Source organism: Hypanus sabinus, chromosome 1 (genome assembly GCF_030144855.1).
Source record: "Hypanus sabinus isolate sHypSab1 chromosome 1, sHypSab1.hap1, whole genome shotgun sequence".
In the NCBI taxonomy this organism is placed as follows: Eukaryota; Metazoa; Chordata; class Chondrichthyes; order Myliobatiformes; family Dasyatidae; genus Hypanus; species Hypanus sabinus.
In genome coordinates this window covers 19,436,211-19,461,965 of record NC_082706.1, presented here as the reverse complement: position 1 = coordinate 19,461,965, position 25,755 = coordinate 19,436,211, and the positions used below count along the sequence as shown (strand labels likewise).

The 25,755-nt window shown below is 46.8% G+C and overlaps 1 protein-coding gene across 1 annotated transcript in view; it reads right to left on the bottom strand.

Moving 5' to 3' along the window:
- The window catches only part of LOC132391717 (cytoplasmic polyadenylation element-binding protein 2-like), a 65,434-nt gene extending 41,646 nt beyond the window's left edge, over nucleotides 1–23,788 (bottom strand). The window contains exons 1-2 of the mRNA XM_059965278.1: nucleotides 22,585–23,788; nucleotides 2,542–2,632 (exon numbers count right to left, since the gene is read on the bottom strand). Of these exons, the coding sequence (XP_059821261.1) occupies nucleotides 2,542–2,632; nucleotides 22,585–23,292 (799 nt within the window). The 5' untranslated portion in view covers nucleotides 23,293–23,788. The remainder of the gene's footprint in view (nucleotides 1–2,541; nucleotides 2,633–22,584) is intronic.
- Nucleotides 23,789–25,755: the final 1,967 nt, after the last annotated feature.

Here is a 25,755-nt window from a genome sequence, read left to right as displayed (position 1 = left end):
CTCATAATTTTGTATACCTCTATCAAATCTCCTCTCAATTTTCTACGTTCCAAGGAATGAAGCCCTAACCTGTTTAACCTTTCCTTATATCTCGGGTCCTCCAGACCCAGCAATACCTTGTAAATTTTCTGTTTTCTTTCAAACTTATTTACATCTTCCAAATCTGCACACAGTACTCCAAATTAGGCCTCGCTAATTTCTTGCACAACTCCAACTTATCATCACATCTCCTGTACTCATACTTTGATTTATTAAGGCTAATGTGCCAAAAACAAATGAGAAAAACATAGAAAACCTACAGAACAATACAGGCCCTTCGGCCCACAAACTTGTGCCAAACATGTCCCTACCTTATAAATTACTAGGGTTAATAATGAAGGGTCTCAGCCCAAAAAATTGACTGCACTCTTTTCCATAGATGCTGCCTGGTCTGCTGAGTTGCTCCAGCATTTTCTGTGTTTCAATATGCCAAAGGCTTTCTTTACAACCCTATGTAAATGTGATGCCACTTGCAACAAATTATGGACCTCTATTCCCAGATCCCTTTGTTCTATCACACTCTTCAGTGCCCTACCATTCGCTGTTTAAGACCTACCCTGGTTTGTCCTACCAAAGTGCAAGACCTCACACTTATCTGCATTAAATTACATCTGCCATTTTTCAGCTCGTTTTTTCCAGCCAGCCCAGGTCCCACTGCAAGCCATGATAGCGTTCCGCACTGTCCACTACGCCCCAAATCTTGCTGCCATCCACAAATTTGCTGATCCAGTTAACCACATTATCATTCAGATCATTGACATAGATGGCAAACGGGAAAAGATCCAGCACTGATCCCTGCAGAACTCCACCAGCCACAGGCCTCAAGCCAGAGGCAACCACCTACCACCACTCTCCGCCTCTCCCACAAAGCCAATGTCTGATCAGATTTACTACTTCATCCTGAATGCCGAGCAAGCAAACTTCATAAAGTATTGAGTACAGGAGATGTGATGTTGCATCAGAGTTGTACAGGCATTAGTGAGGCCTAATTTGGAGTATTGTGTGCAACCTCCCATGTGGGACCTTGTCCAATGCCTTACTAAATGTCTACCCTGTGAGAAGTTTTTTGGCTATCCACCTGATCTATGCCTCTTATCATCTTTTGGATGTGGAAGGAAACCGGAACACCTGGGGGAAAGTCCATCTTTTCACAGGGAGAACAAAAAAATTCTACTTGTTAAGTGCCTGAGGTTGGAATCAAACCTGGGTGACTGGAGCTGTGAGAAACTGAGATTACGCCACTGCGCCACCCTACAAAAGAACCTAATACAAGTCGTTGAGGTAACAAGGCAACTCATTATAGGGAGATGAGGTTTAACAGGATCCTTGGGACATTATTATGTCACAATATATGAGTCTTTTCTCTCACAGCCCATCAGTTTAAGAGGAGATCTGTCAGAAGAGTTGAATGGTCTCATTTTCTATTGAGAGGTTTTAAGATGGTGGTGGGGTGGGCAGCTTTCTCAAAGACTCTGAACTTCCTGTCAATGGTCATCAAAAGGAGCCAAGTTGCTCCTGTAAGGAAGAGGCATGGAAGGGCAACCTCTGCTCAGGGATCTGGCCTTCTAACAAGCACAGGACTAGTGGGGAGCAACAAGACAAACAAAAGCCAAAAACAAAAGGGCCAGCGACATCTTTGCTAAAACCACCAACAGAAATGGAATCATTGCCAACTGAGCTGAGGTGTTCAAATCCTGAGGCCATCCCTGAGCTGCTACCACACTGTTCCACTGGCCTGGGTTCGATCTCAACTTCGAGCGCTGTCAGTGTGAGGTTTGCACGCTCTCCCCACTGACGCTATGGGCATTTCCTTCAGATGGTTCGGCTTCCTCCCACAACCACAAAGGTGTGTGGGCTAGTAGGTTAACTGGCCTCTATAAATTGTCCACAGTGTACAGGTGGAGGATTTTGGGCGGGGAGGGGAGGGCAGGGTGCTGAAGAGACGCTGGAGGTTTTAATGTAAGATGAGGGTAAATGGGTGCTCAAAGAACTGACATAGACCCAGTGGGCTTCTGTGAGGGAGGGACAGTAGTGTAGTGGTTAGCACGTTTTACAGTACCAGTGACCCAGATTCAATTCTCACCACAGCCAGTAAGGAGTTTGTACATTCTCCTCATGATCACATTGGTTTCCTCTAGGTGCTCCGGTTTCCTCCCACAGTCTGAAGAGGTTAATTGGTAATTGGTTAATTAGTAGGTTAATTGGTCACTGTAAATTGTAAATTGTTGGTCCAAATGCATCTGTTCTGTGCTGTAACTCAACAAATAGATAAATAAATCGGTGACTCCATTACCTACTGCATTACGTCCAATGGGCTGTAAGAACACAAGTTGTTCTTTTGCGCCATCACAATGAAAATAGATGCAATAACGTCAGAGAGAAAAGCAAGATCAATTCATCCAACGAGCCCCATCAAGAGGTTACCACTCAGCGAGTGTCTGCAATTGGACAGAAGGGAGGGAGGCATGAGAAAGGAGGGCCGTGCGTTTCCGTGGGACTCACTTTTAAGTGGTTCCTGCTCATTCTGCAAGATGTCAATCAAGGAGTTCTCCAATGAGTGCATGTTGAACGTGTCATAGGGATGCGTCCATTCCTGAAATCATTAAACACAGAACAGACAAGAGTCCATTAAAACGAAACAAGCCAGAACTGCACTCAGCAGAAACATTTCTAATAGAAACTGTTATAATCTACACCTCTGGGAAGAGCTGACCTCTGGAAGGCCAAAGCTCTTCAAAGTTTAACACAGCAAGTACCCGGATATAATCTGAGTTAATCCCCCTTCCGGAATTTCTCGTCACCAAAGACACCACGACTTTTCACAGAACTATCATCAGGTATGGAAGCTTCTGCCAAGTTCCCTGAATGAATTTAATAAAGAATTCTTCTATATCGAGAATTCTGTTGGCAGCTCTCTCATCTCCATTTCTGGCGGTGCAAGATGCATTGACAAGATCGAAGTACCATGTGTCAGCTAGCATGTCCTGTGCAATTAAACTAAGTCTACATATCTCATCCATGGTCGATTTAAAGTTAGGGAAGTACACTGGAGCACTGGTTCTGCACGCACACCAACAACCCATGCCTTAAAATAGGCTGTGTCAGCTAAAACATACACGAAATGCTAGTGGAGCTCAGCAAGTCAGGCAGCATCTATGGAGGGGGAGTAAACATTTGACATTCCAGGCGACCGTTTCGTTCCCTTCTTTATGAGTCTTGATGAAGAGTCTCAGCCCAAAATGTCGATTGCTTATCTCCCTGTGTAGATCCTGTCTGAAAGCCAACACAATCTTCTGACTACTCGACGTGGGGTCTCAATGAAGGCACAGAACCTCGACTGTTTATTCCATCACGCCTTCCTTACTTGCCCCCTGACCTGCTGGGTTCCTCCAGCACTTTGTGTACGTTGTTCAAGATGTCCAGCAGCTGCCAAATTTCTTGTGTATGTGTTAAGTGGAGTGTAAATTGGCAGCAGATTTTCCTACATTACAATATGCTACTTAAATATTTAACTGCCCATAAAGTGCTTTGCGACATCCTGAGATCAGGATTGTTGTAAGGCATCTCTCTCTGTCTCTCTTCGTCAGAGTCATCTGGGTCTCCATCTTTCTCTTTCCTAATCCTTCTCAATCTCTCTCCCTCCCACCTGTCTCTTGCTGTCTCTCCCTCCTTTCCCTCCTCTACCCTCCACTAGCAATCACTCTCCCTCTTTCCCTCTCCATCATCCTCTCCCCTTCCCCACCACTATCATTCTCTCTTCTCTCTCCATACCAATTTCATTCTCTTTTGCAACCCTCCCTTCACCATCAGTCCACCCCCCTTCACCATCAGTCCACCCCCACTTCACCATCAGTCCAGTCCACCCCCTCTTCACCATCAGTCCAGTCCACCCCCTCTTCACCATCAGTCTACCCCCACTTCACCATCAGTCCAGTCCACCCCCTCTTCACCATCAGTCCACCCCCACTTCACCATCAGTCCAGTCCACCCCCTCTTCACCATCAGTCTACCCCCACTTCACCATCAGTCCAGTCCACCCCCTCTTCACCATCAGTCCACCCCCACTTCACCATCAGTCCACACCCCACCTTCACCATCAGTCCACCCCCCCTTCACCATCAGTCCACCCCCCTCACCATCAGTCCACACCCCCCCTTCACCATCAGTCCAGCTCACCCCCCTCCACCAAGAATACTCAAGAGGCTCTGACATTGCAATAAACATGGCCGAGATACAAGTGAAGAACAGAACCAGGCTGAAACAGTAGAGAACACAGCTATTGACTTAAGTGACACAGAACCAGGCCCTTCAGCCCACCTTCCCATGCTGACCCTTTCTGCCCATCTACACTGATTTCCATTTGCCCTCAGTAAGACAATATCCTTCTATGCCTTGCCTGTTCAACTGTTATTCTGTATGTGTGACAATAATAAACAATAAACCACTTAAATGTAGTAATACATCTGCTTCAAACCACCTCCCCTAGCAGTATATTCCCAGGAGCTGCTTAGCAGCGTAGTGACTAGTGTAACGTGATTACAGTGCCAGCAGCCCAGGTTCAGTTCTGCCGCTGTCTGTGAGGGGTTTGTGCATTCTCCCTGTGAACGCTTGGGTTTCCTCCAGGGGCCCTGCTTTCCTCCCCCAGTCCAGAGGTGAACAAATTAGCCTCGTGGCTGTAACTGGCAGCACAGGCTCATTTGAGCTTGAAGGGCCCCTGAACGTGCTGCATTTCTAAATATATATTTTTTTTTAAGTTCCAGATATTGGCCACTCTTCTGTAAAAGAAATTTAGACCTCTTTAAAACCTCTTCCTCTCATCTCAACCCTATGAGCTCTTGTTATTGGTAGCCCAACTTCAGGGAAAAATTACCATCTACCCTATTAATGCCTCTCAGAACCTTATATGCACCAATCAGGACAGCTCTCAGCCTCCTTCACTGCAGGAGGCAGGAGGCCTTACATCAGCTTGAAGCAGACTCGGTGTTTCCACCAGCCTGTTGAAACGGGGAGGCACCTCTTTTCAATGTCTCCCGTTTCCCTGCCAAAGAATCCAGTGCAGTGCTGCAAATGAACCTCTCTCAGGATAGTCGCCTCATCTCGGTGAAAAGGCTTCTGAGTTCCTGAGATCCCGAGAGCACAATGCTGTCTGACACTTGGATCCTAGTAAGGTCACCCATGGCAGTAAGGTCAAGGGTGCAGTTCCAGACAAAGAACAATCCAACCAAGAGTGGAGCCGGTGGAAGGTGATGACACATCTCTGTGGAGTACTCCTAGTTCCATGTGCTAGTCAGGACAGAAATAGGATGAAAATACAGATGAAAGAATGGCTGAGCAACCAGTGCAGGGGACAGGGTTTCAGATTTCTGGATCAATGGGATCTCTTCTGGGCAAGGTATGACTTGCACGAAAAGGACAGGTTACACCTGAACCCGAGCAGAACCAATATCCCGCAGGCAAGTTTGCCGGCGCGGTTGGGGAGGGTTTAAACTCATTTGGCAGGGGTGGAAATGAGAGTGATACATTTAAGGATGGGGCACTGGTATACAAATCGATGCAGTGTGTAGTGAGACTGTGAGGAAGGACTGGCAAATGATAGGGCAGAATTGCAGTCAGTAGGATGAGTTGAAGAGCAACATGGGGCAAAATTGAAATGAGTGATGAACACAGGCCTCCAAAGAGTAGCCAGGATGTGGGATGTAAATTACAATGGGAGGTAGAGAAGACATGAAGAAAGGGAGATGTTACAATAGTCAGGGGAAAACTTCAGTACACATGTTGATTGGGAAAAATCAGGTTGGTGCTAGTTCCCAAGAGAGGGAATTTGTAGAATGACTATGAGTTTTCTTTTTTTAAAGAGCAGTTTGTGGTTGAGCTCACTAAGGGAAAGGCAATTCTGGATTGGGTGTTGTGTAATGAACCAGAGTTGATTAGGGAGCTAAAAGTAAAGGAGCACTTGGGAGGCAGTGATAATAATATGGTAGAATTTCCCTGCAGTTTGAGAGGGAGAAGATAAAGTCAGATGTTACAGTGGAGTAAAGGGAATTACAGTGGCATGAGAGAAAAGCTGGCCAAAGTTGCTTGTCAGGGATGACGGCAGAACAGCAATGGCTGGAGTTTCCGGCTGCAATTCAGAAGGCGCAGGATAGATACATCACGAAGATGAAGAAGTATTCTAAAGGGAGGATGAGGCATCAGAGGCTGACAAGGGAAATCAAATACAGCATAAAAGGAAAAGAGACAGCATATAATATAGCAAAAATTAGTGAGGAGTTCAAAGATTGGGGAGCTTTTGAAAACCAGAGGCAACAAAAAAAACCATAAGGAGAGAAAAGATGAAATATGAATGAAAACTAACCAACAATATAAAAGATTATAAGATTATAATCTGAAAGACTTTTCAGATTATGAAGAGTAAGAGAGAAATAAGTGGATATCAGACTGCTGGAAAATGATGCTGGAGAGATAGTAATGGAGGGGGGGACATAGAAATAGTGGACAAACTTATTAAGTATTTTGCATCGGTGTTCACTGTGGAAGATACTAGCAGAAATTTGAGTGTCACAGAGCAGAAGGTGGATTGTTTCTGTTACTAAGGAGAAGGTGTTTGTGAAGCTAAAAGGTCTGAAGGTACAATAGATGAGTCACCTGAACCAGGTAAGACTACACACCAGGGTTCTGAAAGAGGTAGCGGAAGAGATTGCAGAGGCATTAATAATGAACTTTCAAGAATCACTAGATTCTATAACGGTTCCAGAGGACTGGAAAATTGCAAATGTCATTCCACTCATTTAAGTGAGGGAGGCATAGAAAAGAAGAAATTATAGTCAGACTAACTGGCCTTCAGCCCAGCTTGTTTACAATTGAATTCCAACACTTACTTAGAGCAAGACCTTCGTCATAGTTAAAGCTGCCTCGCTCCAAGTAAGAACTGGAATTCCCAACTCCAACCGTTAGGTTGCGAGGTAAGGTAAAGAAAAGAGGTCTTGTTAGTCGACCTGCTCCAGAGACCCATGTTCAATCCTGCCGTCTGGTGCTGACTGTGTGCAGAGTTTGCACGTTCTCCTTGTCCGTATGGGTATCCCCCGGTGCTCCAGCTTCCCAACAATGTGAGGGTTGCTAGGTGAAACAGACGCCCGGCGGGCAAGTAAGTAATAGTGTCTGTGTGGGAGATAATTAAAATGTGGGGAAGAATAAACTAAATGGGATTAATGATTAGATAAATGAGCAGTTGATAGTCATTGTGGACTAGATGGGCTGAAGGGCCTTGGTCCTCCCTGTATCTCTCTGACTCTACTTACTGCCTGTTACACCACTGGCGTCTGGGCAGCAAGGAAGGTCCTCCATCTCTGGTAGTGCTCACGGCTTCCTTCATCATGCCAATAGCTTTCTCTCAGTTTTCACTACTATCAGTTGTGCCAGCCTTGGGTGGAGACTCAGGAACACCATTGCACTCAGATGTAGAAGGTTTCTTCATTGCCGTTTCCACAACAATTTTGTTTTACCAGTCAGGGTTGCTAGCCCGGAACTGAACCTCCGAACCTGGAGGACCGGTGGGCCACTCTTAGTCTGGCTTCTGCCCTTTGAACTGTTGGCATGGGTGACCCTACCAAGCATAAAGCCCCAACTCCAGCCAACATACCTCTCTGGGTCATTGAGACAAGCGAGCCCCCAAACCCAACAACAAGGTTGTAGTCCTCTTGGAGGTCTCTGACTCGGCTGGAGTTATAGTGAAATGTTCGACAGGCCAGCTCCTTATTCCTTGGGAGGGTAAGAGACTGAGGGCGTGCCTTTCAGAGGTGTATAAAAACACGAGGGGCATACAAAGGGTGAAAGCTAACAATCTTTGCTCCCAGGGGATAGAACTAACAACTAGGGGGCATCGGTTTGCAGTGAATATGGAAAGATTTCAAAGGAGTGTGAGAGACAACTTCTTCGCCCAGAGGGTGATGAGTGTATGGAACAGGTTGCCAGAGATGTGATTGGGGGAGCTGCAATAACATTTTAAAAAGTGTGGATTAGTATGTGAATAGCAGCGATTAGAGGGCTATGGGCCCAATAGCACACAATTAGGAACAGCTATTGGGGTTAGCATGGGGGATGTGGGCTGAAGGGCCAGTTTGAATGCTGTATGACTCTGTGACGTGTGTGTGTGTGTGTGTGTGTGGGGGGGGGGGCAGGGGGGGAGAAAAGAGGGAAGAAGGGGGTTGTTTTGCCATTGTTGCTGTTGTTCTGTTCTGTGACGCTCTGCCAAGCACCATGGACAAGCTCCATTGGCGCCAGATGTGCGGCAACACTCACGGGCTGCCCCCAGCACACCCCTAAGATGCATCAGTCGTTAATGCAAACCACGCATTTCACTGTACGATCCAATGCACGCATGTGATATTGAAAAACTCTGAACCTGGGTAGACATCGGCCTTGATTGAGTCTGCTCAGTGAAAGCCAGCTTTTCCTCTGTGTGTTGGCACACCTCACACCATCTGCCTCAGGTCTGTAGTAAGCTTCCTGTAGTACACCGAACAAATGCCATCAGTAAATCGGCATGCACACTTCACTGCGTTCCCCTTGACGATGCAAACAAACCCACAGTTAACCAGCAAAGAGAAAGCCCTTGGCTTCTACCTGATTAAACATTCCACTCTTAAATACACTGCTTCTTTCTGTAAATCTCATGAGGACGCCAGATTTGCAGGATATTGAATCTCAATCTGCTTCGCGAGTCGATTGCTGACAGCTACAGATCTCACCCCAGGAATTTATCCAATGTTGCCAGCTTGGTATTATCCTGACATTTTCAGCAGTTCTAGTACAGGAAGCTCTATGTTTTACAGCATGCACTGCTAAGCGTTCACTTTATGGCTGAAATCTGGGACGTCTGGCATATTGACCGATATTTATCCTTAACCAGCATCACTGACAGCACCTATCACATCGCTGCTTGTAGGTTTGTGCAATAGCAAAACAGGTTAAATTTTCAACAGCAACTACACTTCAAAACTGGACCAGAAGGCATGGGAGCAGAATTAGGCCATTCAGCCCATCAAATCTGCTCCACTATTTGATCACGGTTAATTTGTTTTCCCTCTCAATTCTATGTTCCTGCAAACTCCCCGTAACCTTTGACACCTTTACCAGTCAAGAGTCTTCAAATACACCCACTGACTTGGCGTCCACAGTTATCTGTGGTAATGAATTCCACAGATTCACCACTCTGTAGTGAAAGAAATTCCTCCTTGTATCTGTTCTAAAGGACGTCCTTTTACTCTGCGGCTGTGCCCTCTGGTCCCACAAGACTCCCACTATTGGAAATATCTTCTCCACATTCACCCTCTCTAGGCCTTTCAATATTCAGTAGGTTTCAATGAGATCTCCACCATGTTCTTCTAAACTCGAGCGAGTACAGGCCACCAAACACTCCTCACTCCCACTATTGGAAATATCTTCTCCACATTCACCCTCTCTAGGCCTTTCAATATTCAGTAGGTTTCAATGAGATCTCCACCATGTTCTTCTAAACTCGAGCGAGTACAGAGCCACCAAACACTCCTCAGAGAAACACTGTGTGAGTGTTAACAACAGACACATCTGAGATGTTAAGTAGTAGTTGGGGTGTTCTCCATCTGTTTTGGTTTCACTAGGCAGTCCTGAAGAGAAAGGTACTATAGAACTGCAAATGTGAAACCAAATTCAGATCCTGTCTCTTGCAATCTCAGATAATATAAAGGAAAAAATTCTCCACCACATCATGGTTTTTTGTAAATTCACTAGAGCCTCTACCTTGCCTTGTGCAGTAGCACTGGTGGAATAACCCTCAGATCTATTGACCTGGGTTCATTCCTGAATTCCACTGCTATCCGTATAGAGTTATGGAATTTGCATGTTCTTCCTGGGGTCCCGTAGTTTTCCCACAGCTGCTCCAGTTGCCTCAAACATCCAAGGTAGATGAATTGCCTATCAGAGCTGTTCACAGCAATTAAGTGAACAGTACAAATTGGGGCAATTGACGGAAGCGAGGGGAAGAGTAAAATGGGATTAGAGGGGATTAAATGAAAATGGATGCTCGATGGGTGCTTAAGGTTCTCATAGCCGGAGGTGGTACTGGGCACAGACTCCCACTACCTATTTAATGCTCGCCATGGCATGCACCTCAAACAGCCTCTGACAACCAAGTCCAGCTCCTGGCCTTCATGTGTGGCTTAGCGACTAAACCTGGCAAAACCGTTTCTACAGACAAAAGGGGCAAAAGGGATTACTGACTCCTTAAAATGAGTCGCTTCGGGCAGATGGGGCCCATCAGCCATGGAGAAGGAACACTCTAACCTCCTACGTCCTCTCATGAAGGTGGCTTTGGGAGTAAACCCAAAGGGAGAAATCTGGAACTGGAGTCCCAAAGGCAGTCCTACATCCGGTTCAGCTCTGACTGGCAACTCCGGCGACGCTGCTGGTACCAAACTGTATCGGTCTCTGCCGTTCCTTTGGGTTCATCAGATGCGTGGAGAGGGGAGCTGTCTACATGGGCAACAGCTTGCTCGCCATATTGTACTCTCCAGGCTCGTGTAATACATGTAGACAGCTAGGATGCAACAACCACGGTCAACTCTGACCCAAGGAGATCTCAGATGGTTGATGCAGGTTTGATGGGCCAATGGGCCTGATACAATGCTGTTTTATTCAACAACGAGGTTAAGTTTTAAATGAAAAGATAAAATTAATCAGGGTGGCGCAGTGGCTTAGCAGTTAGCGTAACACTTTCCAGCAGCGATCGGAAGTTCAGGGCTCAATTCCTGCCAATGCCTGTAAGGAGTCTGTACATTCTCCCCATGACCGCGTGGGCTTCCTCCAGGTGCTCGGGTTTCCTCGCACAGTCTAAAAGCATACAGGTTAGCAAGCTGTGGGCATGTCATGTCACTGCCAGAAGCATGGCCGCACTTGCAAGCTGTTCCTGTGTTGGTCCTTGACACAAACACATTTCGCTTTAATGTTGATGTACATGCGACAAATAAAGCTAATCTTTATCTTTTCTCAAAGCTGACTGGAAGATTATGGATCCAATATGCTCAGCAAAGTCCACCAAGATTGTTTCCAGACTCAGTGAGCAAGTGCACAAGGCTTGTTAAAGCAGATCCAATTTTCATTTATATAGTACCCACACAAGGGTGTTATCAAATGAACTGTGATACCAAAGGAGGCATCTGCATGGGGAACAAATGCATGGCCAAGCGTTGGGGTTTAAGGGCTTTCTGTTAGGTGTCTGACAAGAAAGTGAGAGAGGCTGAGAAAGTTGAGGTGAAATCCAAGAGCTTGGAGACGAGGAAGCTGAAAGCTCCGGCATCTGGTTCAAGTCCCTGGATGGCAACATTTCAGAGGGTCGATCCTGGGCCCAACAGATTGATGCACTCACGAAGAAGGCATACCAATGGCTACACTTCATTAGGAGTTTGAGGAGATCGGTATGTCACCAAAGGCTCCAGCAAATTTCTACAGATGTATCATGAAGACCATTCTGACTGGTTGCATCACAGTCTGCGACAGACGCATAGAATTGGAAAAAGTTGCGGAGGGTTGTAAACTCAGCCAGCCCCATCGTGGGCACCAGCCTCCTCACCATCGAGGGCATCTTCAACAGGTGATGCATGAAGAAGGTGGCATCCATCATGAAGGACCCTTGGTACCCAGCACATGCCATCTTCTCATTACTACCATCAGAAAAGAGGTCCAGGAGCCTGCAAACTCACACTCCATGTTTTCGGAACACCTTCTTCCCCTCCACCGACAGATTTCTGAATGCTCCATGAACACCACCTCACAATCGTGCTCTTCTTTCTGCACTATTCAGTTAACTTTAATATATTCTTAATGCAACACTGTAACTCTGCTGCAAAACAACGTATTTCACGACGTACGTCAGTGATAATAAACCTGATTCTAATTCACTGTTGCGACAAAGGACAAAGAACAATAAGTGGCCGGAGATGGAGGGGTGGAGAATTATGAGAGAATTACAAGGTCAAAGGAATAGGAAGAGCCTACTCGGTCCAAGCAGCCCATACCCTCCCTTCCAGCCTCATCCTGCTTTTCATCAATCCTTTACTCCACATCCCCCACTCCTCCTGGGGCCACGAGCCCCACTCTCCCATTCACTGAATAAAACAGCTGTATTCCATGTCACTTGGCTGTGGTCTTCTGTGCTTTTGAGCTACCCTCTTCCCCACATTCTCTCTGTATCCAGTCTAACCTGTCAAACCCTCCTTCAGGTGACCCCTAAACCATCTTTCCTCAAGGGGGAGAAAACCCTCTTTGCACCTACCTCATATGTACACCTTCGCATTTGTAGTGTTAAAAGATGCATAGGAGGAGAATTTAGCTATCTGGCCTATCAAGTCTGTTCCACCATTCAATCATGGCTGATTTATTTCCCCCCTCAACACCATTCTCCCGCCTTCCCCCGATAATAGGAAAATAAGTGGCAGGTGGAATAGTGTCGGGAAATGTATGGTCATTGACTTTGGTAGAAGAAATAAAAGAACAGACCATTTTCTAAATGGAGAGAAAATTCAAAAATCTGAAATGCAAAAGGACTTGGGAATCCTTGTGCAGGATTCCTGAAAGGTTAATTTGCAGGTTGAACCGGTGTTGAGGAAGGCAAATATGATGTTAGCATTCATTTTAAGAGGTCCAGAATATAAAAGCAAGGATGTAATGTTGAAGGACTGGTGAGGACTCACTTGGTATTGTGAGCGGTTCTGGGCCCCTTATCTAAGCAATGTGCTGACACCGGAGAGGGTTCAAAGGAGGTTCACAGAAATGATTCAGGGACTGGAGGGCTTATCATGTGGAGAGCATGTGATGGCCCTCGGCCTGTGTTCACTGGAAATTCAGAAGAATGAGAGGTGACCTCACTGAAACCGATCAAATGGTGAAAGACCTAGATAAGAGTGGATATGGAGAGGATGTTTCCCCATGGTGGGAGACTCAAAAACCAAAGGTCACAGCCTCAGAATAGAAGAGAGCTAAGGAGGAATTTCTTTAGCAGCTGTGCAGGCCAAGTCTTTACGTATATTTAAGGCAGAGGTTGATTGATTCTTGATTAATCAGGACATTAAGGGATACAGGGAGAAGGCAGGAGATTGGGGCTGAGAGGGAAAACTGCATCAGCCACAATGAAATGGTGGAGTAGACTGGATTGGTCAAATGGCCTAATTCTGCTCCTATATCTTAATGTCTTCTAATGCTCAACTCCTTTACCAGTCAAGAGCATATCAACTTTTGCCTTAAACACACTCAGTGACTTGCCCTGGACAGCTCTCTGTGTCAGCAAATTCCAAAGATTCACTGCGCTTGGGCTGAGGAAATTCCTCCTCACCAGTTGTAAAAGTGTTCCTTTATTCTGGGGTTGTGTGTGCCCTTGTCCCTAGACCCTCTTAAAATCCTTGTAGAATTCTCCTGTCTCTCTTGTAATCTTAGTAAGTTTCTGCACTCTCTCCAATGTTCTATGTACTTTATGTATTATGGCAATCGCAACCGCATGCAATACCAAGTGTGCACTAAAAAAGGTTTAGCTTATTTCCCTACGTTTTAACACCATCCCTCTGGAACTGAAAACAAGTGATTGATTTGCTTTTTTTTAAAAAAAAAGAAAAGCTCATTATCTAGCAATCCAAAGCAATGCACAGAGATTGGTGGACCCACACTCCAAAATCTAAAAATTCAAAGTGAACTTATTACCAAAGTATACATACTTTATACAACCTTGAGATTTGTTTCCTTACAGGCAGCCATAAAACAGAAAAAAAAATCCATTTAAAACAAAAAAAAGACCATTGAACACCCAATGTGTAGAGAGAGGGGGAAAATAGTACAAATCGTACAAGCAATTAGGTAAGCAACAGCATTCAGAACTCAGCAGGGCAGGCAGCGTCTATGGAAAAGTGTAAACAATCAACATTTTGGGCCTAGACCTTTCATCAGCACCTGCCCTGTACTGACGAATGATCTCAGCCTGACATGTCGACTGTTTACTCTTTGCCACAGATGCTGCCTGCCTTGTTCTGTTGCTCCAACATTTTGTGCACGCTGCTTGGATTTCCAGCATCTGCAGATCTTCTCGTGTTAGCATTCAGAACTGGAGATCCTTAACGCCGGGCATTACCACAACCAATTCAAACGTCCACAGAAGATAAACTAGATGGCTTCAGTACAGCACAGAGTCGATCACACCCCCTTTTCTCTCTTTGCTTCTCAGCTCTATTTTCTAAGTCGTAAGTAGCCATCTTTCTGTATGAGTGAGCACTGAATTTAGTTGGCCAATTATCTTCACCGATCTGCATTGTGGAAGATGGAGGCAGTGAGGAAATGAAAACCATAGAATCTAGAATAAAATGGAGATGCAAGAGACTGTGGATGCTGGAATTTGGAGCAAAATTAAAACTGCTGGAGAAGGCAGCATCCGTAGAGGGCTTTTTATTCCTTTCCGAAGATGCTGCCTGACCTGCTACAATGCTCCAGCTTTTTGTGTGTGTTAGTCCAAAGAGGGAAAGGGACAGTCGCCTTTTTGACCTAATATATTGACTGTCCATTTCCCTCCACAGGTGCTACCTGACCCACTGAGTTTCTACTATAGTTTCTTTTTGTTTTAAAATAAGCCAAGAGTTTTGTGCTGACCTAAATTCTTCAGTTCCTTAGACTGCTGAATTATCCAGTCTGGGATAAAAAAAAACATGTGATATCTCTCCCTATACCACAAGGACGGGGTTGCAGTGACAGTAACCGAGGTTTTACTACCAGAATCTCCACCATGTGTCATTTTCACACTTCAGCCTTGGGCTGGCCTTTCCCTCAAGTTAGGCCAACAAGGCCGAGCCTTGGCATACACCCGCCAGTACACAGGGATTGATCCAAAGGCAAAGGGCAGCAACGAATGGCTTGGACTAGCTCAGGAATACCCAGGCCCAGTGGCAACACCAATTCAGCAGTGGGCTGGCTTCTAGGCCTCAGACAGGAGATCAAACTTGTTATCTGGCACACACAGTCTTTGGCAAAGTGTTCCTCCCTCACGTGAAAGAGCACCTGTGCTTCCAACTCCCCTAGTGCTGTTCGATTGAGCAATGGAAAATTTTATCTGACCTTCAGATTTCCTGCAAGATACTGTGCTCAATAAATAAGCTCCTGTTCTCTCAGGTCTGTTCCCTCTCCCAGCTCATTGCTGCTTTCACTAATTCTCTGCTTCATCTGGATATTATAAAACTCCGGTTCGGCAGCATCTGGACTTTTGCGTTCAATTCTGATTGCCCCTTTTCAGGAAGGATGTGGAAGCAACAAGGAGGGTGCAGGAGAGAATCAGAATCAGGTTTAATATCACTGACATATTTCGTAATATTTGTTGTCTTGCAGCAGCAGTACAATGCCGGACGTAAAAAGCAAATATATATTTAAGTAAGTAGCACAAAAAGTCAACAAAAAAAAAATGAGGTAGTGTTTATGGTTGGTTCATTGTCTGTTCAGAAACTTGATGGTGGAAGGGCAAAAGCTGTTTCTAAAACGTTGATGCCCATCGGACTAGAGGACATGTGCCATGGGCTGTAGGGAGAGGTTGGACAAACCCGGGCAGAGGCTGAGGAGAGGCCTAATGGAAATGTATAAGAGGCACAGATAGGGTTGACAGGCAGTATCTTTCTCCCAGGGTGAAAACATTTCAAACTAGACGCCATTATTTACAGATGGAGAGGGGGTAAAATCAAAGGAGATGTACAGGGCAAATGTTTATTTACACAAAGAGCGATGGGCACCTGGAAAGCACTGCCACGGTTGGTAGTGGAGGTAAATACAATTGGAGCATTTAAGAGGGTCTTCGACAGGCATATGAACGTGCTGAGAATGGAAGGAAAGGTGGGGGGTAGGGGGTACAGGGAGTGTTCACTATTGATTTAAAAAAATGCCCAGGGTACTCCAACAACACTTTCCAAACCTGTGACCTCTAACAGCAAGGGTGACAAGAACGACAGGGACATGAGAACACCACCATCTTAGTCACACAACAGCCTAATTTGCCGTCACTTCAACGTTATTATTAGATGCCAGAGATCTCTCCCCACAATGCAGCCATGCCTCCTCTGCTGCCAAATTGAGGTTAAATACCAATTAGTGGAACAGCATCTCACCTCTTCCTGCGTAGTCTCACGCCCGGCAGCAGGAACACTGAACGCTCTCATTTCTGGTAACTGTTCACCCCATTTTTTTCTTGTTCTTTTCTTCCCCCCCCCCCCCACCACCCCGACTTCCCCACAGCACCTTATCTCTTTCCCCAATCCTTCTCTGAGGTTCGTCACCTTGTCATGTTGGAGAGACCTGTGAGTTCCTGAGATCCTGAGAGTCTGAAGTTTAGCTATCCATCACTTAGTTCCTGGTAGGGTCACCCATAGCAGTGAGGTCAAGGGGAAGGTCCCAAACAAATATCAGTCCAACAAAGACCTCGACAGTGGAGCTACCTGAAGACGATGACACATCACAACTGAAGTGAAGGCAGAGGAAGGCTACCTCAATGAAGTCCTCACTTATCTTGCTTTCCATGCCACTGGACCCTAGCACCCTGACGTCCCGGATTAAGTCCCGAGCAATTAGTAAGTGGGGAAGAGGACAGGATTGAGGGGTCTGGAAACCCCTCAAGAATATGTGGATCCCAGATCAACCTCGACAGCCACCTGAGAACCCACCAATAGACAACTCAAGAGAACGTCATACTCGACTCGAGTGATCGCATTACAATCCCTTTCCCCTCTCCTATCCTCTCTACCTGCCCATCACCCACACGTGCATCCACACGTTTTCCCTCCAACCTCCCTCAATTCCATGCTCCAACTTTCCCTCCTGTCAGACCCCATCACTTTAGCCCTCTGTCACTTCCACCTTTCATCTCCCAGTTTCTGACATTATTTCCATTCTCCCTCCTCTCCCTCATTTACTTATTATCCCCTCACCTGGATCCACCTATCACGTGCCAGCTCTTGCTCCACCCATTCCATCCCCCTTTTTACACTGGCCGTCTCCCTTTCGATCCTTCGATCCAAATGGAGGGTCTCAGCTCCAACCTGTCCATTTCCCTCCACAGATGCTACCCGACTTCCATTTTGCATGCTGCAGCAAATACAGTGCCGTGCAAAATTCGTAGGCACACACACAAATAGCTAGAGTACCTAAGTATTGTATTTGTCAACGTGGTGCAGAGAGCAAGTTTGTAAGTCTGGCGGGCGCAAAGGATGTTGGGAATGGTAAGAGCAAAGTGCTGTGGGAGGGGTGTGGGACTGCTGAGAGAGAAGGAGTGCCAGGGAAGTGTTACAGATGCAGACATACCAAGCCCCGAGACACCAGGCAAAGATATGTGATTCCAATCAATTGGTTTACTGATCATTATAGAATGTCTCTCTGGTACTTCCTGCTCCTTCCCCTTTTCCCAACCACGATTCCTCTTTCCCTGTCCCGTTCCCAGCTTCAGTCCACAATACAGGCCCTCATCAAAATCAAGTTTATCACCACTCACATGCAAAGAAATCTGGTTTGCTTTTCTGGCCGCAGTACAGTGCAATACATAAAATTACTACAGTACTGAGCAAAGGTCTTGGCTAAACTAGCTATATATATGTGCCTAAGACTTTTGCAATGCTGTTAATGGTGAACAAGTTGCTGCAGCCTCTGAGATCAAGCTCAGCTCCTTCAGATCACCAAGGGAGACTCACACAATGTTAAACAGAGTCAGAGTACAAAGATACCCATTAACCCTCTAGGCCACATGGACATGTAGACATCAACTCTTCCAATGACAGTTAAAAGCCAAAAAGAAAGAGGATCTCACTGAAAAACTAAATACCTATCAGGAAAGTTATCTGCTTTCAAAAGAGTTAAGATACAAGACATACGAGCAGAATTAGGCCATTCAGCCCATCGAGTCTGCTCTGCCATTCCATCATAGCTGAACCCGGATCCCATTCATCCTCAAATACCTGCCTTCTCGCCATATCCTTCGATGCCCTGACCGATCGGGAAACGATCAACTTCCACCTTAAATATACCCACGGACTTGGACTCCACCACAGTCTATGGCAGAGCATTCCGCAGATTTACTACTCTCTGGCTTTAAAAAAATTCCTCCTTACCTCTGTTCTAAAAGGGTCTCCCCTCAATTTTGAGGCTGTGCCCTCTAGTTCTGGATATCTCCACAATAAGAAACATTCTCTCCACATCCACCCTATCTAGTCCTTTCAACATTCAGTAAGTTTTAATTAAATCCCCCATCATTCTTAGAAGACAGCTTAAAGTAGGGCAACAAGCAATTACTTGGAGGAACTCGGTGGGTTTAGCAGCATCTGTGGGTGGGCGAGGGAAGGAGTTATTTACATTTTGGGCCAAACCCTACCTGAAAACAATCAAGAAGTCCTCACCCTCACAGATGCTGTTCGACTCACTGAGTTCCTCCAGCAGATTGTGTGTTACTCTAGATCCAAGCCTGTCCAGACTCCATTTTAAAATGGGGATTCAGATTACAAAACAATGCCCAGTTTTATAGCAGAACCCCAAGTCCGTGGTCTGAATTTGAAGCTTTTGAGCACCTCCTCCAACTCCTCTGATTCACCCTTCACTGACCTTCCACCACAATCCCTTTTCCCTCCTGCAGTTCCCATCTTCTGCCCATTGAACTCCACTGCCCCTCAGCCCCAAATTCAGGGTGACCTTGTGGTAGTGAATTTATCAGATGCCAGACCTCCCCCACCACCTCAGTTAGAGGGATTAGCACCTTACTCCACAATTCACAGTTGAAATCCTTCAAGCAGTAATGTGATTTTAATCCTTCTCATTTGGAAGCGGCCATCAAACAAATTAAGGGCCTTTTCCATTCCGCAGAGCCCTTGGGTAGAATCGAAGAGTCATACAGCACAGAAATAGACCTTCTGACACAATTTGTCAATACTGACCAGGCTAGTCCCATTCACCTTCGTATGGCCCATGTCCCTCAAAATCATTTTTAACTTTTTTAATTAAGATTCAACGTGAAATAAGCCCTTTTGGCCCTTTGAGGCATGCTGCATAGGCACCCCCCCTCCCCCATTTAATCCTAACCTAATCACAGAACGATTTACAAAGACTAATTAATCTACCAACCAGTATGTCTTTGGACTGTGGGAGGAAACCAGAGCACCCCGAGGTAGAGAGAACATACAAACTCCTTACAAGCATATAACCATATAACAATTACAGCACAAAAACAGGCCATCTTGGCCCTTCTAGTCTGTGCTGAACGCTTACTCTCACCTATTCCCACCGATCTGCCCTCAGCCCATAACCCTCCATTCCTTTCCTGTCCATATACCTATCCAATTTTACTTTAGCAGTAGTGGGGATTGAACCCAGGTCTAGTACTACAAAGTACTGTGCTGAGCGCCATACTACAATGCCACCCCTTCCATCCATGTCCCTGTCTAAACATGCAACTGCTTCCTCTGGCAATTTGTCACACAGACCTACTTCTTGCCCCTCAGATCCCCTTTAAATCTTTCCAGTCACCCTAAACCCAGGAGCTCTAGTTGTAGACTCCCGCACCTCGGGGGTAAAAAGAAAGGACTGCGCATCCAGCTTATCTACAGTACTGTGCGAGAGTCTTGTGCACATGATACAGCTAGGGCAGCCAAGACTTTTGCATAGTATTGTCATATTGCACTGCACTGCTGCCACACACACACAAAAAAAACAAATTTCATGACATCTGTGAGTGAAGATAAACCTGATTCTGATACGGGTCTCTATTGCAGACAGAATGGGATGGGGCAGGGGCAGGGGAATCATGGTTGACTAAAAAGGGGAAAGAAGAGAGGAGGGACCAGGAAGAGCCAGGCAGACATTCTGTATTGATCAATAAACCAACTGCTTGGAATTAAACGACCTTGCCGGCTGTCTCAGCATCAGCTGTATCTGCACCTGCTTTACCCCAGCCTCCGGTACTCCTTCTCTGTCACCTCTCCCACATCCCTCCCATGGCGTTCCACCCTCATCATTCCCAACATCCTCTGGAACCTACTGAATGTTGAAAGGCCTCAATAGAGTGGATGTGGAGATGTTTCCTGCAGAGGGGGAGCCTATGACCAAAGATCAAATCCTCAGAATAGACGGGTGCCCTTTTGGAATGGAGATAAGGAGGAACGTCTTTAGCCAGAGAGTGGTGAATCTGTGGAACTTGCTGCCACAGGTGGCTGTGGAGGCCATGTCATTGAGTATAGTTAAGGCAGAGGTTGATTAGTTCTGGATTGGTCCGGACATAAAGGGATGAGGGAGAATGGGGCTGAGAGGGAAAATTAATCAGCCATAATGAAATTGTGGAACAGACTCAATAAGCCAAATGGCCTAATTCTGGTACTATATTTTATGGTCTTATGCTCTTTGCTCCCAGCAGATTTACAAACTCCTTCTCAGCTCCACTCTGACAAATGCAGTACTGTGCAAAAGTCTTAGGCACCCTAGCTTTATACAGGTGCCTAACACTTTTGCAAAGTACTGTATATCACTCATGATTGGTAAACGTCTATAAGGTCACCCTCTGCCTCCTTCACGCCAAGAAACAAAGTCCTAATCCATCCTTATAACTCAAAGCCTCCAGCCCCAGTAACATGGTCTGCTGGCAATTACTTTGATCTCCCAATGCTTGCAACAGTAAGGTTCACTGCATCTTGCTGACTCAGACACTGACTGTGACCAGGCCATTAGCGAGCCTCTGGCTAATTGCTCAGGGAGACGAGAGATGTACTCTCCTTTGCTAAGCCATGCAAACAACGGAGAAGGAGCAAAGGTAAACCACACAGAGCCAACGTCAGCCACGTCTGTGGGAAGCGGGCATTTCAGGCGAGGTGTAGCCCGCAGACGTAGTACCCCGGCTACTAAGTCCCCTCCCACAGACAAAGTCAGCAAGCTTTCTGTTAATGAGAAACATCAGTGTCTTGTGGGGACAAAGCACAATGTTACGGTGAGCCAGTGCAAACAAGGAAGGCCTAAATTGACATAAGCACAAGAGAGGCTGGAAATGCAGAGTAGTACACACAAAATGCTGGAGAAACTCAATAGTTTAGGCAGCCACTACAGAAAGGAATAAGCTGATGGCATTTCAGGCTGAGACCCTTCATCGGGCCTGGAAAGGAAGGGTGAAGAAGTCGAAATAAGAAGGTGGGGGGAGGGGGAGTACAAGCAAGGTGTTAGGTGAAACCAGGTGAGAGGGAAGGTAGTTGGGTGGGGGAGGGGATGAAGTGAGAAGCTGCGAGGTGATAGGTGGAAAAGGTGAAGGGCTGAAAAAGAAGGAATCTGATTGGAGAGGTGAGTGGACCATGGGGAAAAGGGAAGGGACGAGGGGAGCCAGAATAGGCCTACCTTAACATTTACCCTTTCAAAACACCTTACATTCAGTGAATCATAAATATATTTATTTCCCCTCAATAAGTGCTGTCTGACTTGCAGAAATCCTCCCAGCATTTTGGGTGTGTGACCACCAGTGAGATCAGTCACTGCTGCAAGGTCAGGTTTGTGCCAACAGATCTGTGCACAGCAGACCCCCACGGAACTGTGATAACTGCTTGATAAAGCATTTTTTTTTATTAAACAGGCTATTGCAGGCACAGGTGAATTCTGTTCTTAAAGATATTCCCTTTGGACTTTTAACATGCACCTGAAAGGGAAGATAAACCTTGGGGTTTATTAGACAGTGCAGCACTCCCTCAGTACTGCCTGGGGTGTTACACCTGTAATAACACAGGCAAGGGAGCATAGTTGTTTGTACAACAATGCTTTAAAGTACAGGCCGCTAACTGTAAGTACGTTCTCTCCGTGACTGCGTGAGTTTCACCCGGGGGCTTCTGTATCCTCCCTCAGTCCAAAGGCTTACTGGTTGGTAGGTTAATCGATCATTGTAAATCGTCCTGTGATTAGGCTGGGATTAAACATGAGGGATGCTGCCCAGCATGCCTCGAAAGGCCAGAGTCGCCTATCCTGTGCTTGTATCTCAATTTAAGAAAAAAAAATCAAGTCTTGAACCCACTTTCCATATTTCATACAACCATTTGGCCCGATGTTGACTCACATAACATTCAACCTTGCACTTATTTGCCCTGTAAAAACCCATACACACACACAAAACAGTTGTGTAGTTAATTTCACTGGGGGGGGGGGTGCAACTTCCAGGGGCAAAATTACCTGTCCAGACTGTTTTTTTGGGACATGGGGGGGGGGCGGTGGGAGGGGGAACTGGAGCACACAGCCGAAACACACACATTCACAAGGAGGAGGCAGAAACTCCACACACACTTCGCTAGATGTCAGGATCAAACCTGGATCACCGGGCCCCCCCCATCCTCCTAACGCGGAGACAACATAGTCCGGACCACTGAGCTCCAGTTAGCAGAGTGAGCCACAGAGATGAGTGCAGGTAGTCCCCTCAGTAAGGGAGGTGTCAACAGTAGCAGAATACTTCCAGCCCACACACATTGTGACAATCCCAACAGAAAAATATAAAGGTTTTACCTGCTGTTGAGGCAGCCAATTGCTGTTGCTATCTGTGCACACTGGGTTGTCATCCATCCAGGATTTGGTGGTCAGTCCAGCTTGGCTCCTGTTCAACTTTGGAGGCACCATGAGGTGACTGGAATAGGACCTCTTGGAAGAGCAGGATGCAATCGAGTTCGAGACTCCCATTACTCCGACCGATCTCCTCAGGCTCCTGCTGCAGGGAGCACTGAGGGAGTCCCAGCCTCCTCCTCCTCCTCCTCCTCCTCCTCCTCGGGTCTGCTGCTGGTGTCCACCCCAGCTGAACGCCCTGAAGTTTTGCTGCTGTCCGCTGAAGCCATTCCTTTGGGGGAAGGAGGCCGGGGGAGGATGCTGGCTGAGGGACGACTGCCTGTGCTGCTGCAAAAGCCCCATCTGGTGCGCCGAGGGAAACGTCCCGCCGAAGAGGGGGCCCAGGTGGACCATCTTGGGCAGCAGCATCGCGGTGGGCAGTACCCTCTGCTGGAGGAGGCTTTCCTCGCCCCCCTGGCTGGTGGGCCAGCCTAGGTTGCTGTGAGGTGAGCTCGTCCCTCCATGATCCTGTAGCACCAAGTTGCCAGGTGCAGGGTGGCCGTCCAGCTGGGCACTCTCACTCCCACAGCTGACCTCTGCACTCTTAAAAGACTCCAGATCCGTCTGCAGATATGGGCTGCAGGCTGATTGTCTCTTCGTGTCATTCTGTAACATGGCTGGATTCGCAGAGCCGGGGGAAGGGGAGGGGAATTTTGTGTGGGGGTTTTTTTTAAAAAAAAGGAAAAGGAGAGGGGGGTGGGGAGAGTCGCAATTAAGAATTTAAAAGGGGGGAAGGGGGCTGTTAGGGAGACGTGGGGACGGGCAAGTCCAGCGCAGCGCAGCGCTACCCCGGCGATCCTTGCCCAGAGAGCAACCCCGATTGTGTAACAGCGCTAATCGAGTCAGTTTCAGCCAACGCCACAACTAACACACGAAACATGAAACTAACCGAACCGGAGAGGCGGCCACAGCAGCTTCTCAGCGCGGTGCCGTGTGTGTGCGTGAGTGAGTGTGTCTATGTACTTTCCCCTCTTGCCCGCCTCCCGTTCCTCATCGATCGCATCAAAATGGAACAACCAAGATCACAAGATGCTGTTTAATGACCTGCTCATCGCCTCTTTACTCCGGAACTGAAGCGCTGACACTCCGAAGCATTCTGGTTACTTTTAACATTTCCCCCACCCCTCGCCTCCGATGTAAATCCTGCACCTTGACCTGCGCCCGGGGGCCGCGAATTTGACCGGTAGCTCAGGGCAGGCGTTTAAAAAAAAAGAAAATTTAAAGATTTTTTTTGGTGTCGCTTTCACTTCGCCCCTCTCAGAATGTTTGCGGTTTTGTTTTCGTTTTAACCGCACCCTGCCCCCACGTCACATTGCTTAGAGTCATAGTCATGGAGTCGCAGGGAGAGAGAGGCAGCGCCGCAACGTGTTCTTCGGCCCACCCCGGCCCTGCTGACCCTCAAGCGCCTTGTTTATCTACCTAGATGGTCTATTGATTGATTGAGATACAGCGCGGCCCGTCAGTCCCCGACTTAACTCTAGCCTAATTACGAGACAATTTACAATGACCGATTGACCTACCGACCGGTTTGTCTTTGGACTGCGGGAAGAAACCGGTGCACCCCGGAGGAAACCCACGCGGTCACGGGGAGAATGTACAAACTCCTTGCAGGCTGGGGAGGGAATTGAACCCGGGCTGCTGGTGCTGTAAAGCAGTGTGCTAACCACTGTTCCTATACTGACCTTAAACATTAAACCTGTGTTGATTATATTTGTATTCTCCACATATTTCCATGGGCTTTGTGCCATTGCAGGCAATTTACAGAAGCCGTTTTATAGTGGGCGATTAACTACACTGCACTGTGCTGCCAGAGTGTTTCCTGATGCAGGGTTTCATCCTGAAACGTCAACGGTCACTCTCCCACTCCCGCAGATGCTGCTCGGACCGCTGAGTTCCTCCGGCACATTGTTGCTCGGGATTCCTGCGTCTGCCGTCTCTGGTGCCTCCGCAGACACTGCAGTTGTGGGGAAACTTCAGGCTGCTGAGATAACTCCGCAGGTCAGGCGGCATCTGAGAGGGGAGAACCAGTCCGTGAATCACCTGATTCAACTTGATTAATCCTCGTTGTGGAGAGTGGCCAATTTTCAGGGTATCGGTCACACAATGACAAAAGGGAGGGAAAAAGCAACAAAGCCTTCGATACGATGGTGGCTGATCTTTGCTGATCACAACAGCTCCCCAATAACCCTCAGTACCCAGATCATTCAAATCTATCTCTGCCTTAAATTTCCAATGACTTGGCCTCCGCAGACCTCTGGGGCGGAGAATTCCAGAGGTTCTCTGGCCTCTAAGAAAAGTGTGTCCTGAAGGAGTGTGGTGTTACCTTGTAAAATAGGCCAGAGCATTGTCCTTTGGACGGCAGGTGACACAAGGCTACGTCGACTCCAGGACAGGCAATAAGCCTCTTGTCTGAAAGAGGACAAGTATTTGCTTGATTTTAAAGCGCTGTGTTGCACCTCACCACAGCTCCTAGAAGATGGGTTAGCAATGAGATAAGTGTCCACTTTTACAGTATCCCTTTTATAGTTTGCAATGCAAGTGGATATGTTGTGAGGTGCTTTCATGGTCTTGCCCTTTGCAGACATGAAGAGAGTGAGGTATGAGATTGAGAGGGATAATAAAGCAGCCGTGATGGAATGGGGGAGCAGACTCAATGGGCCGAATGGGCTAATTCTGCTGGTTCATCTCCAAGGGTGCATAGACCCTTGGGACATTGACGAGCACAGGACAGAGTTCATCTACCATGAGCGCTGCCACATGAAAGCAGCAAACATCATCAAGGACCCCCACCATCCAGGCCATGTTCTCTTCTCGCTGGTAACATCGGGAAGGAGGGACAGGAGCCTTAGGTCCCACACCACTAGGTTCAGCTGCAGTTATTACTCGTCAAACACCAGGCTCCAGAATTAGTGTGAATAGCCTCAACTCGGAACTGATTCCACAATCTCTGGACTCACTTTCAAGGACTCTATAAACCCATGTTTTCAGTATTATTTATTTTGTATTTGCAGAGTTTGTCATCTTTGGCACGTTGGTTGTTTATCAGTCTTCATGGGTTGTTTTTTTATTGACTCTTCT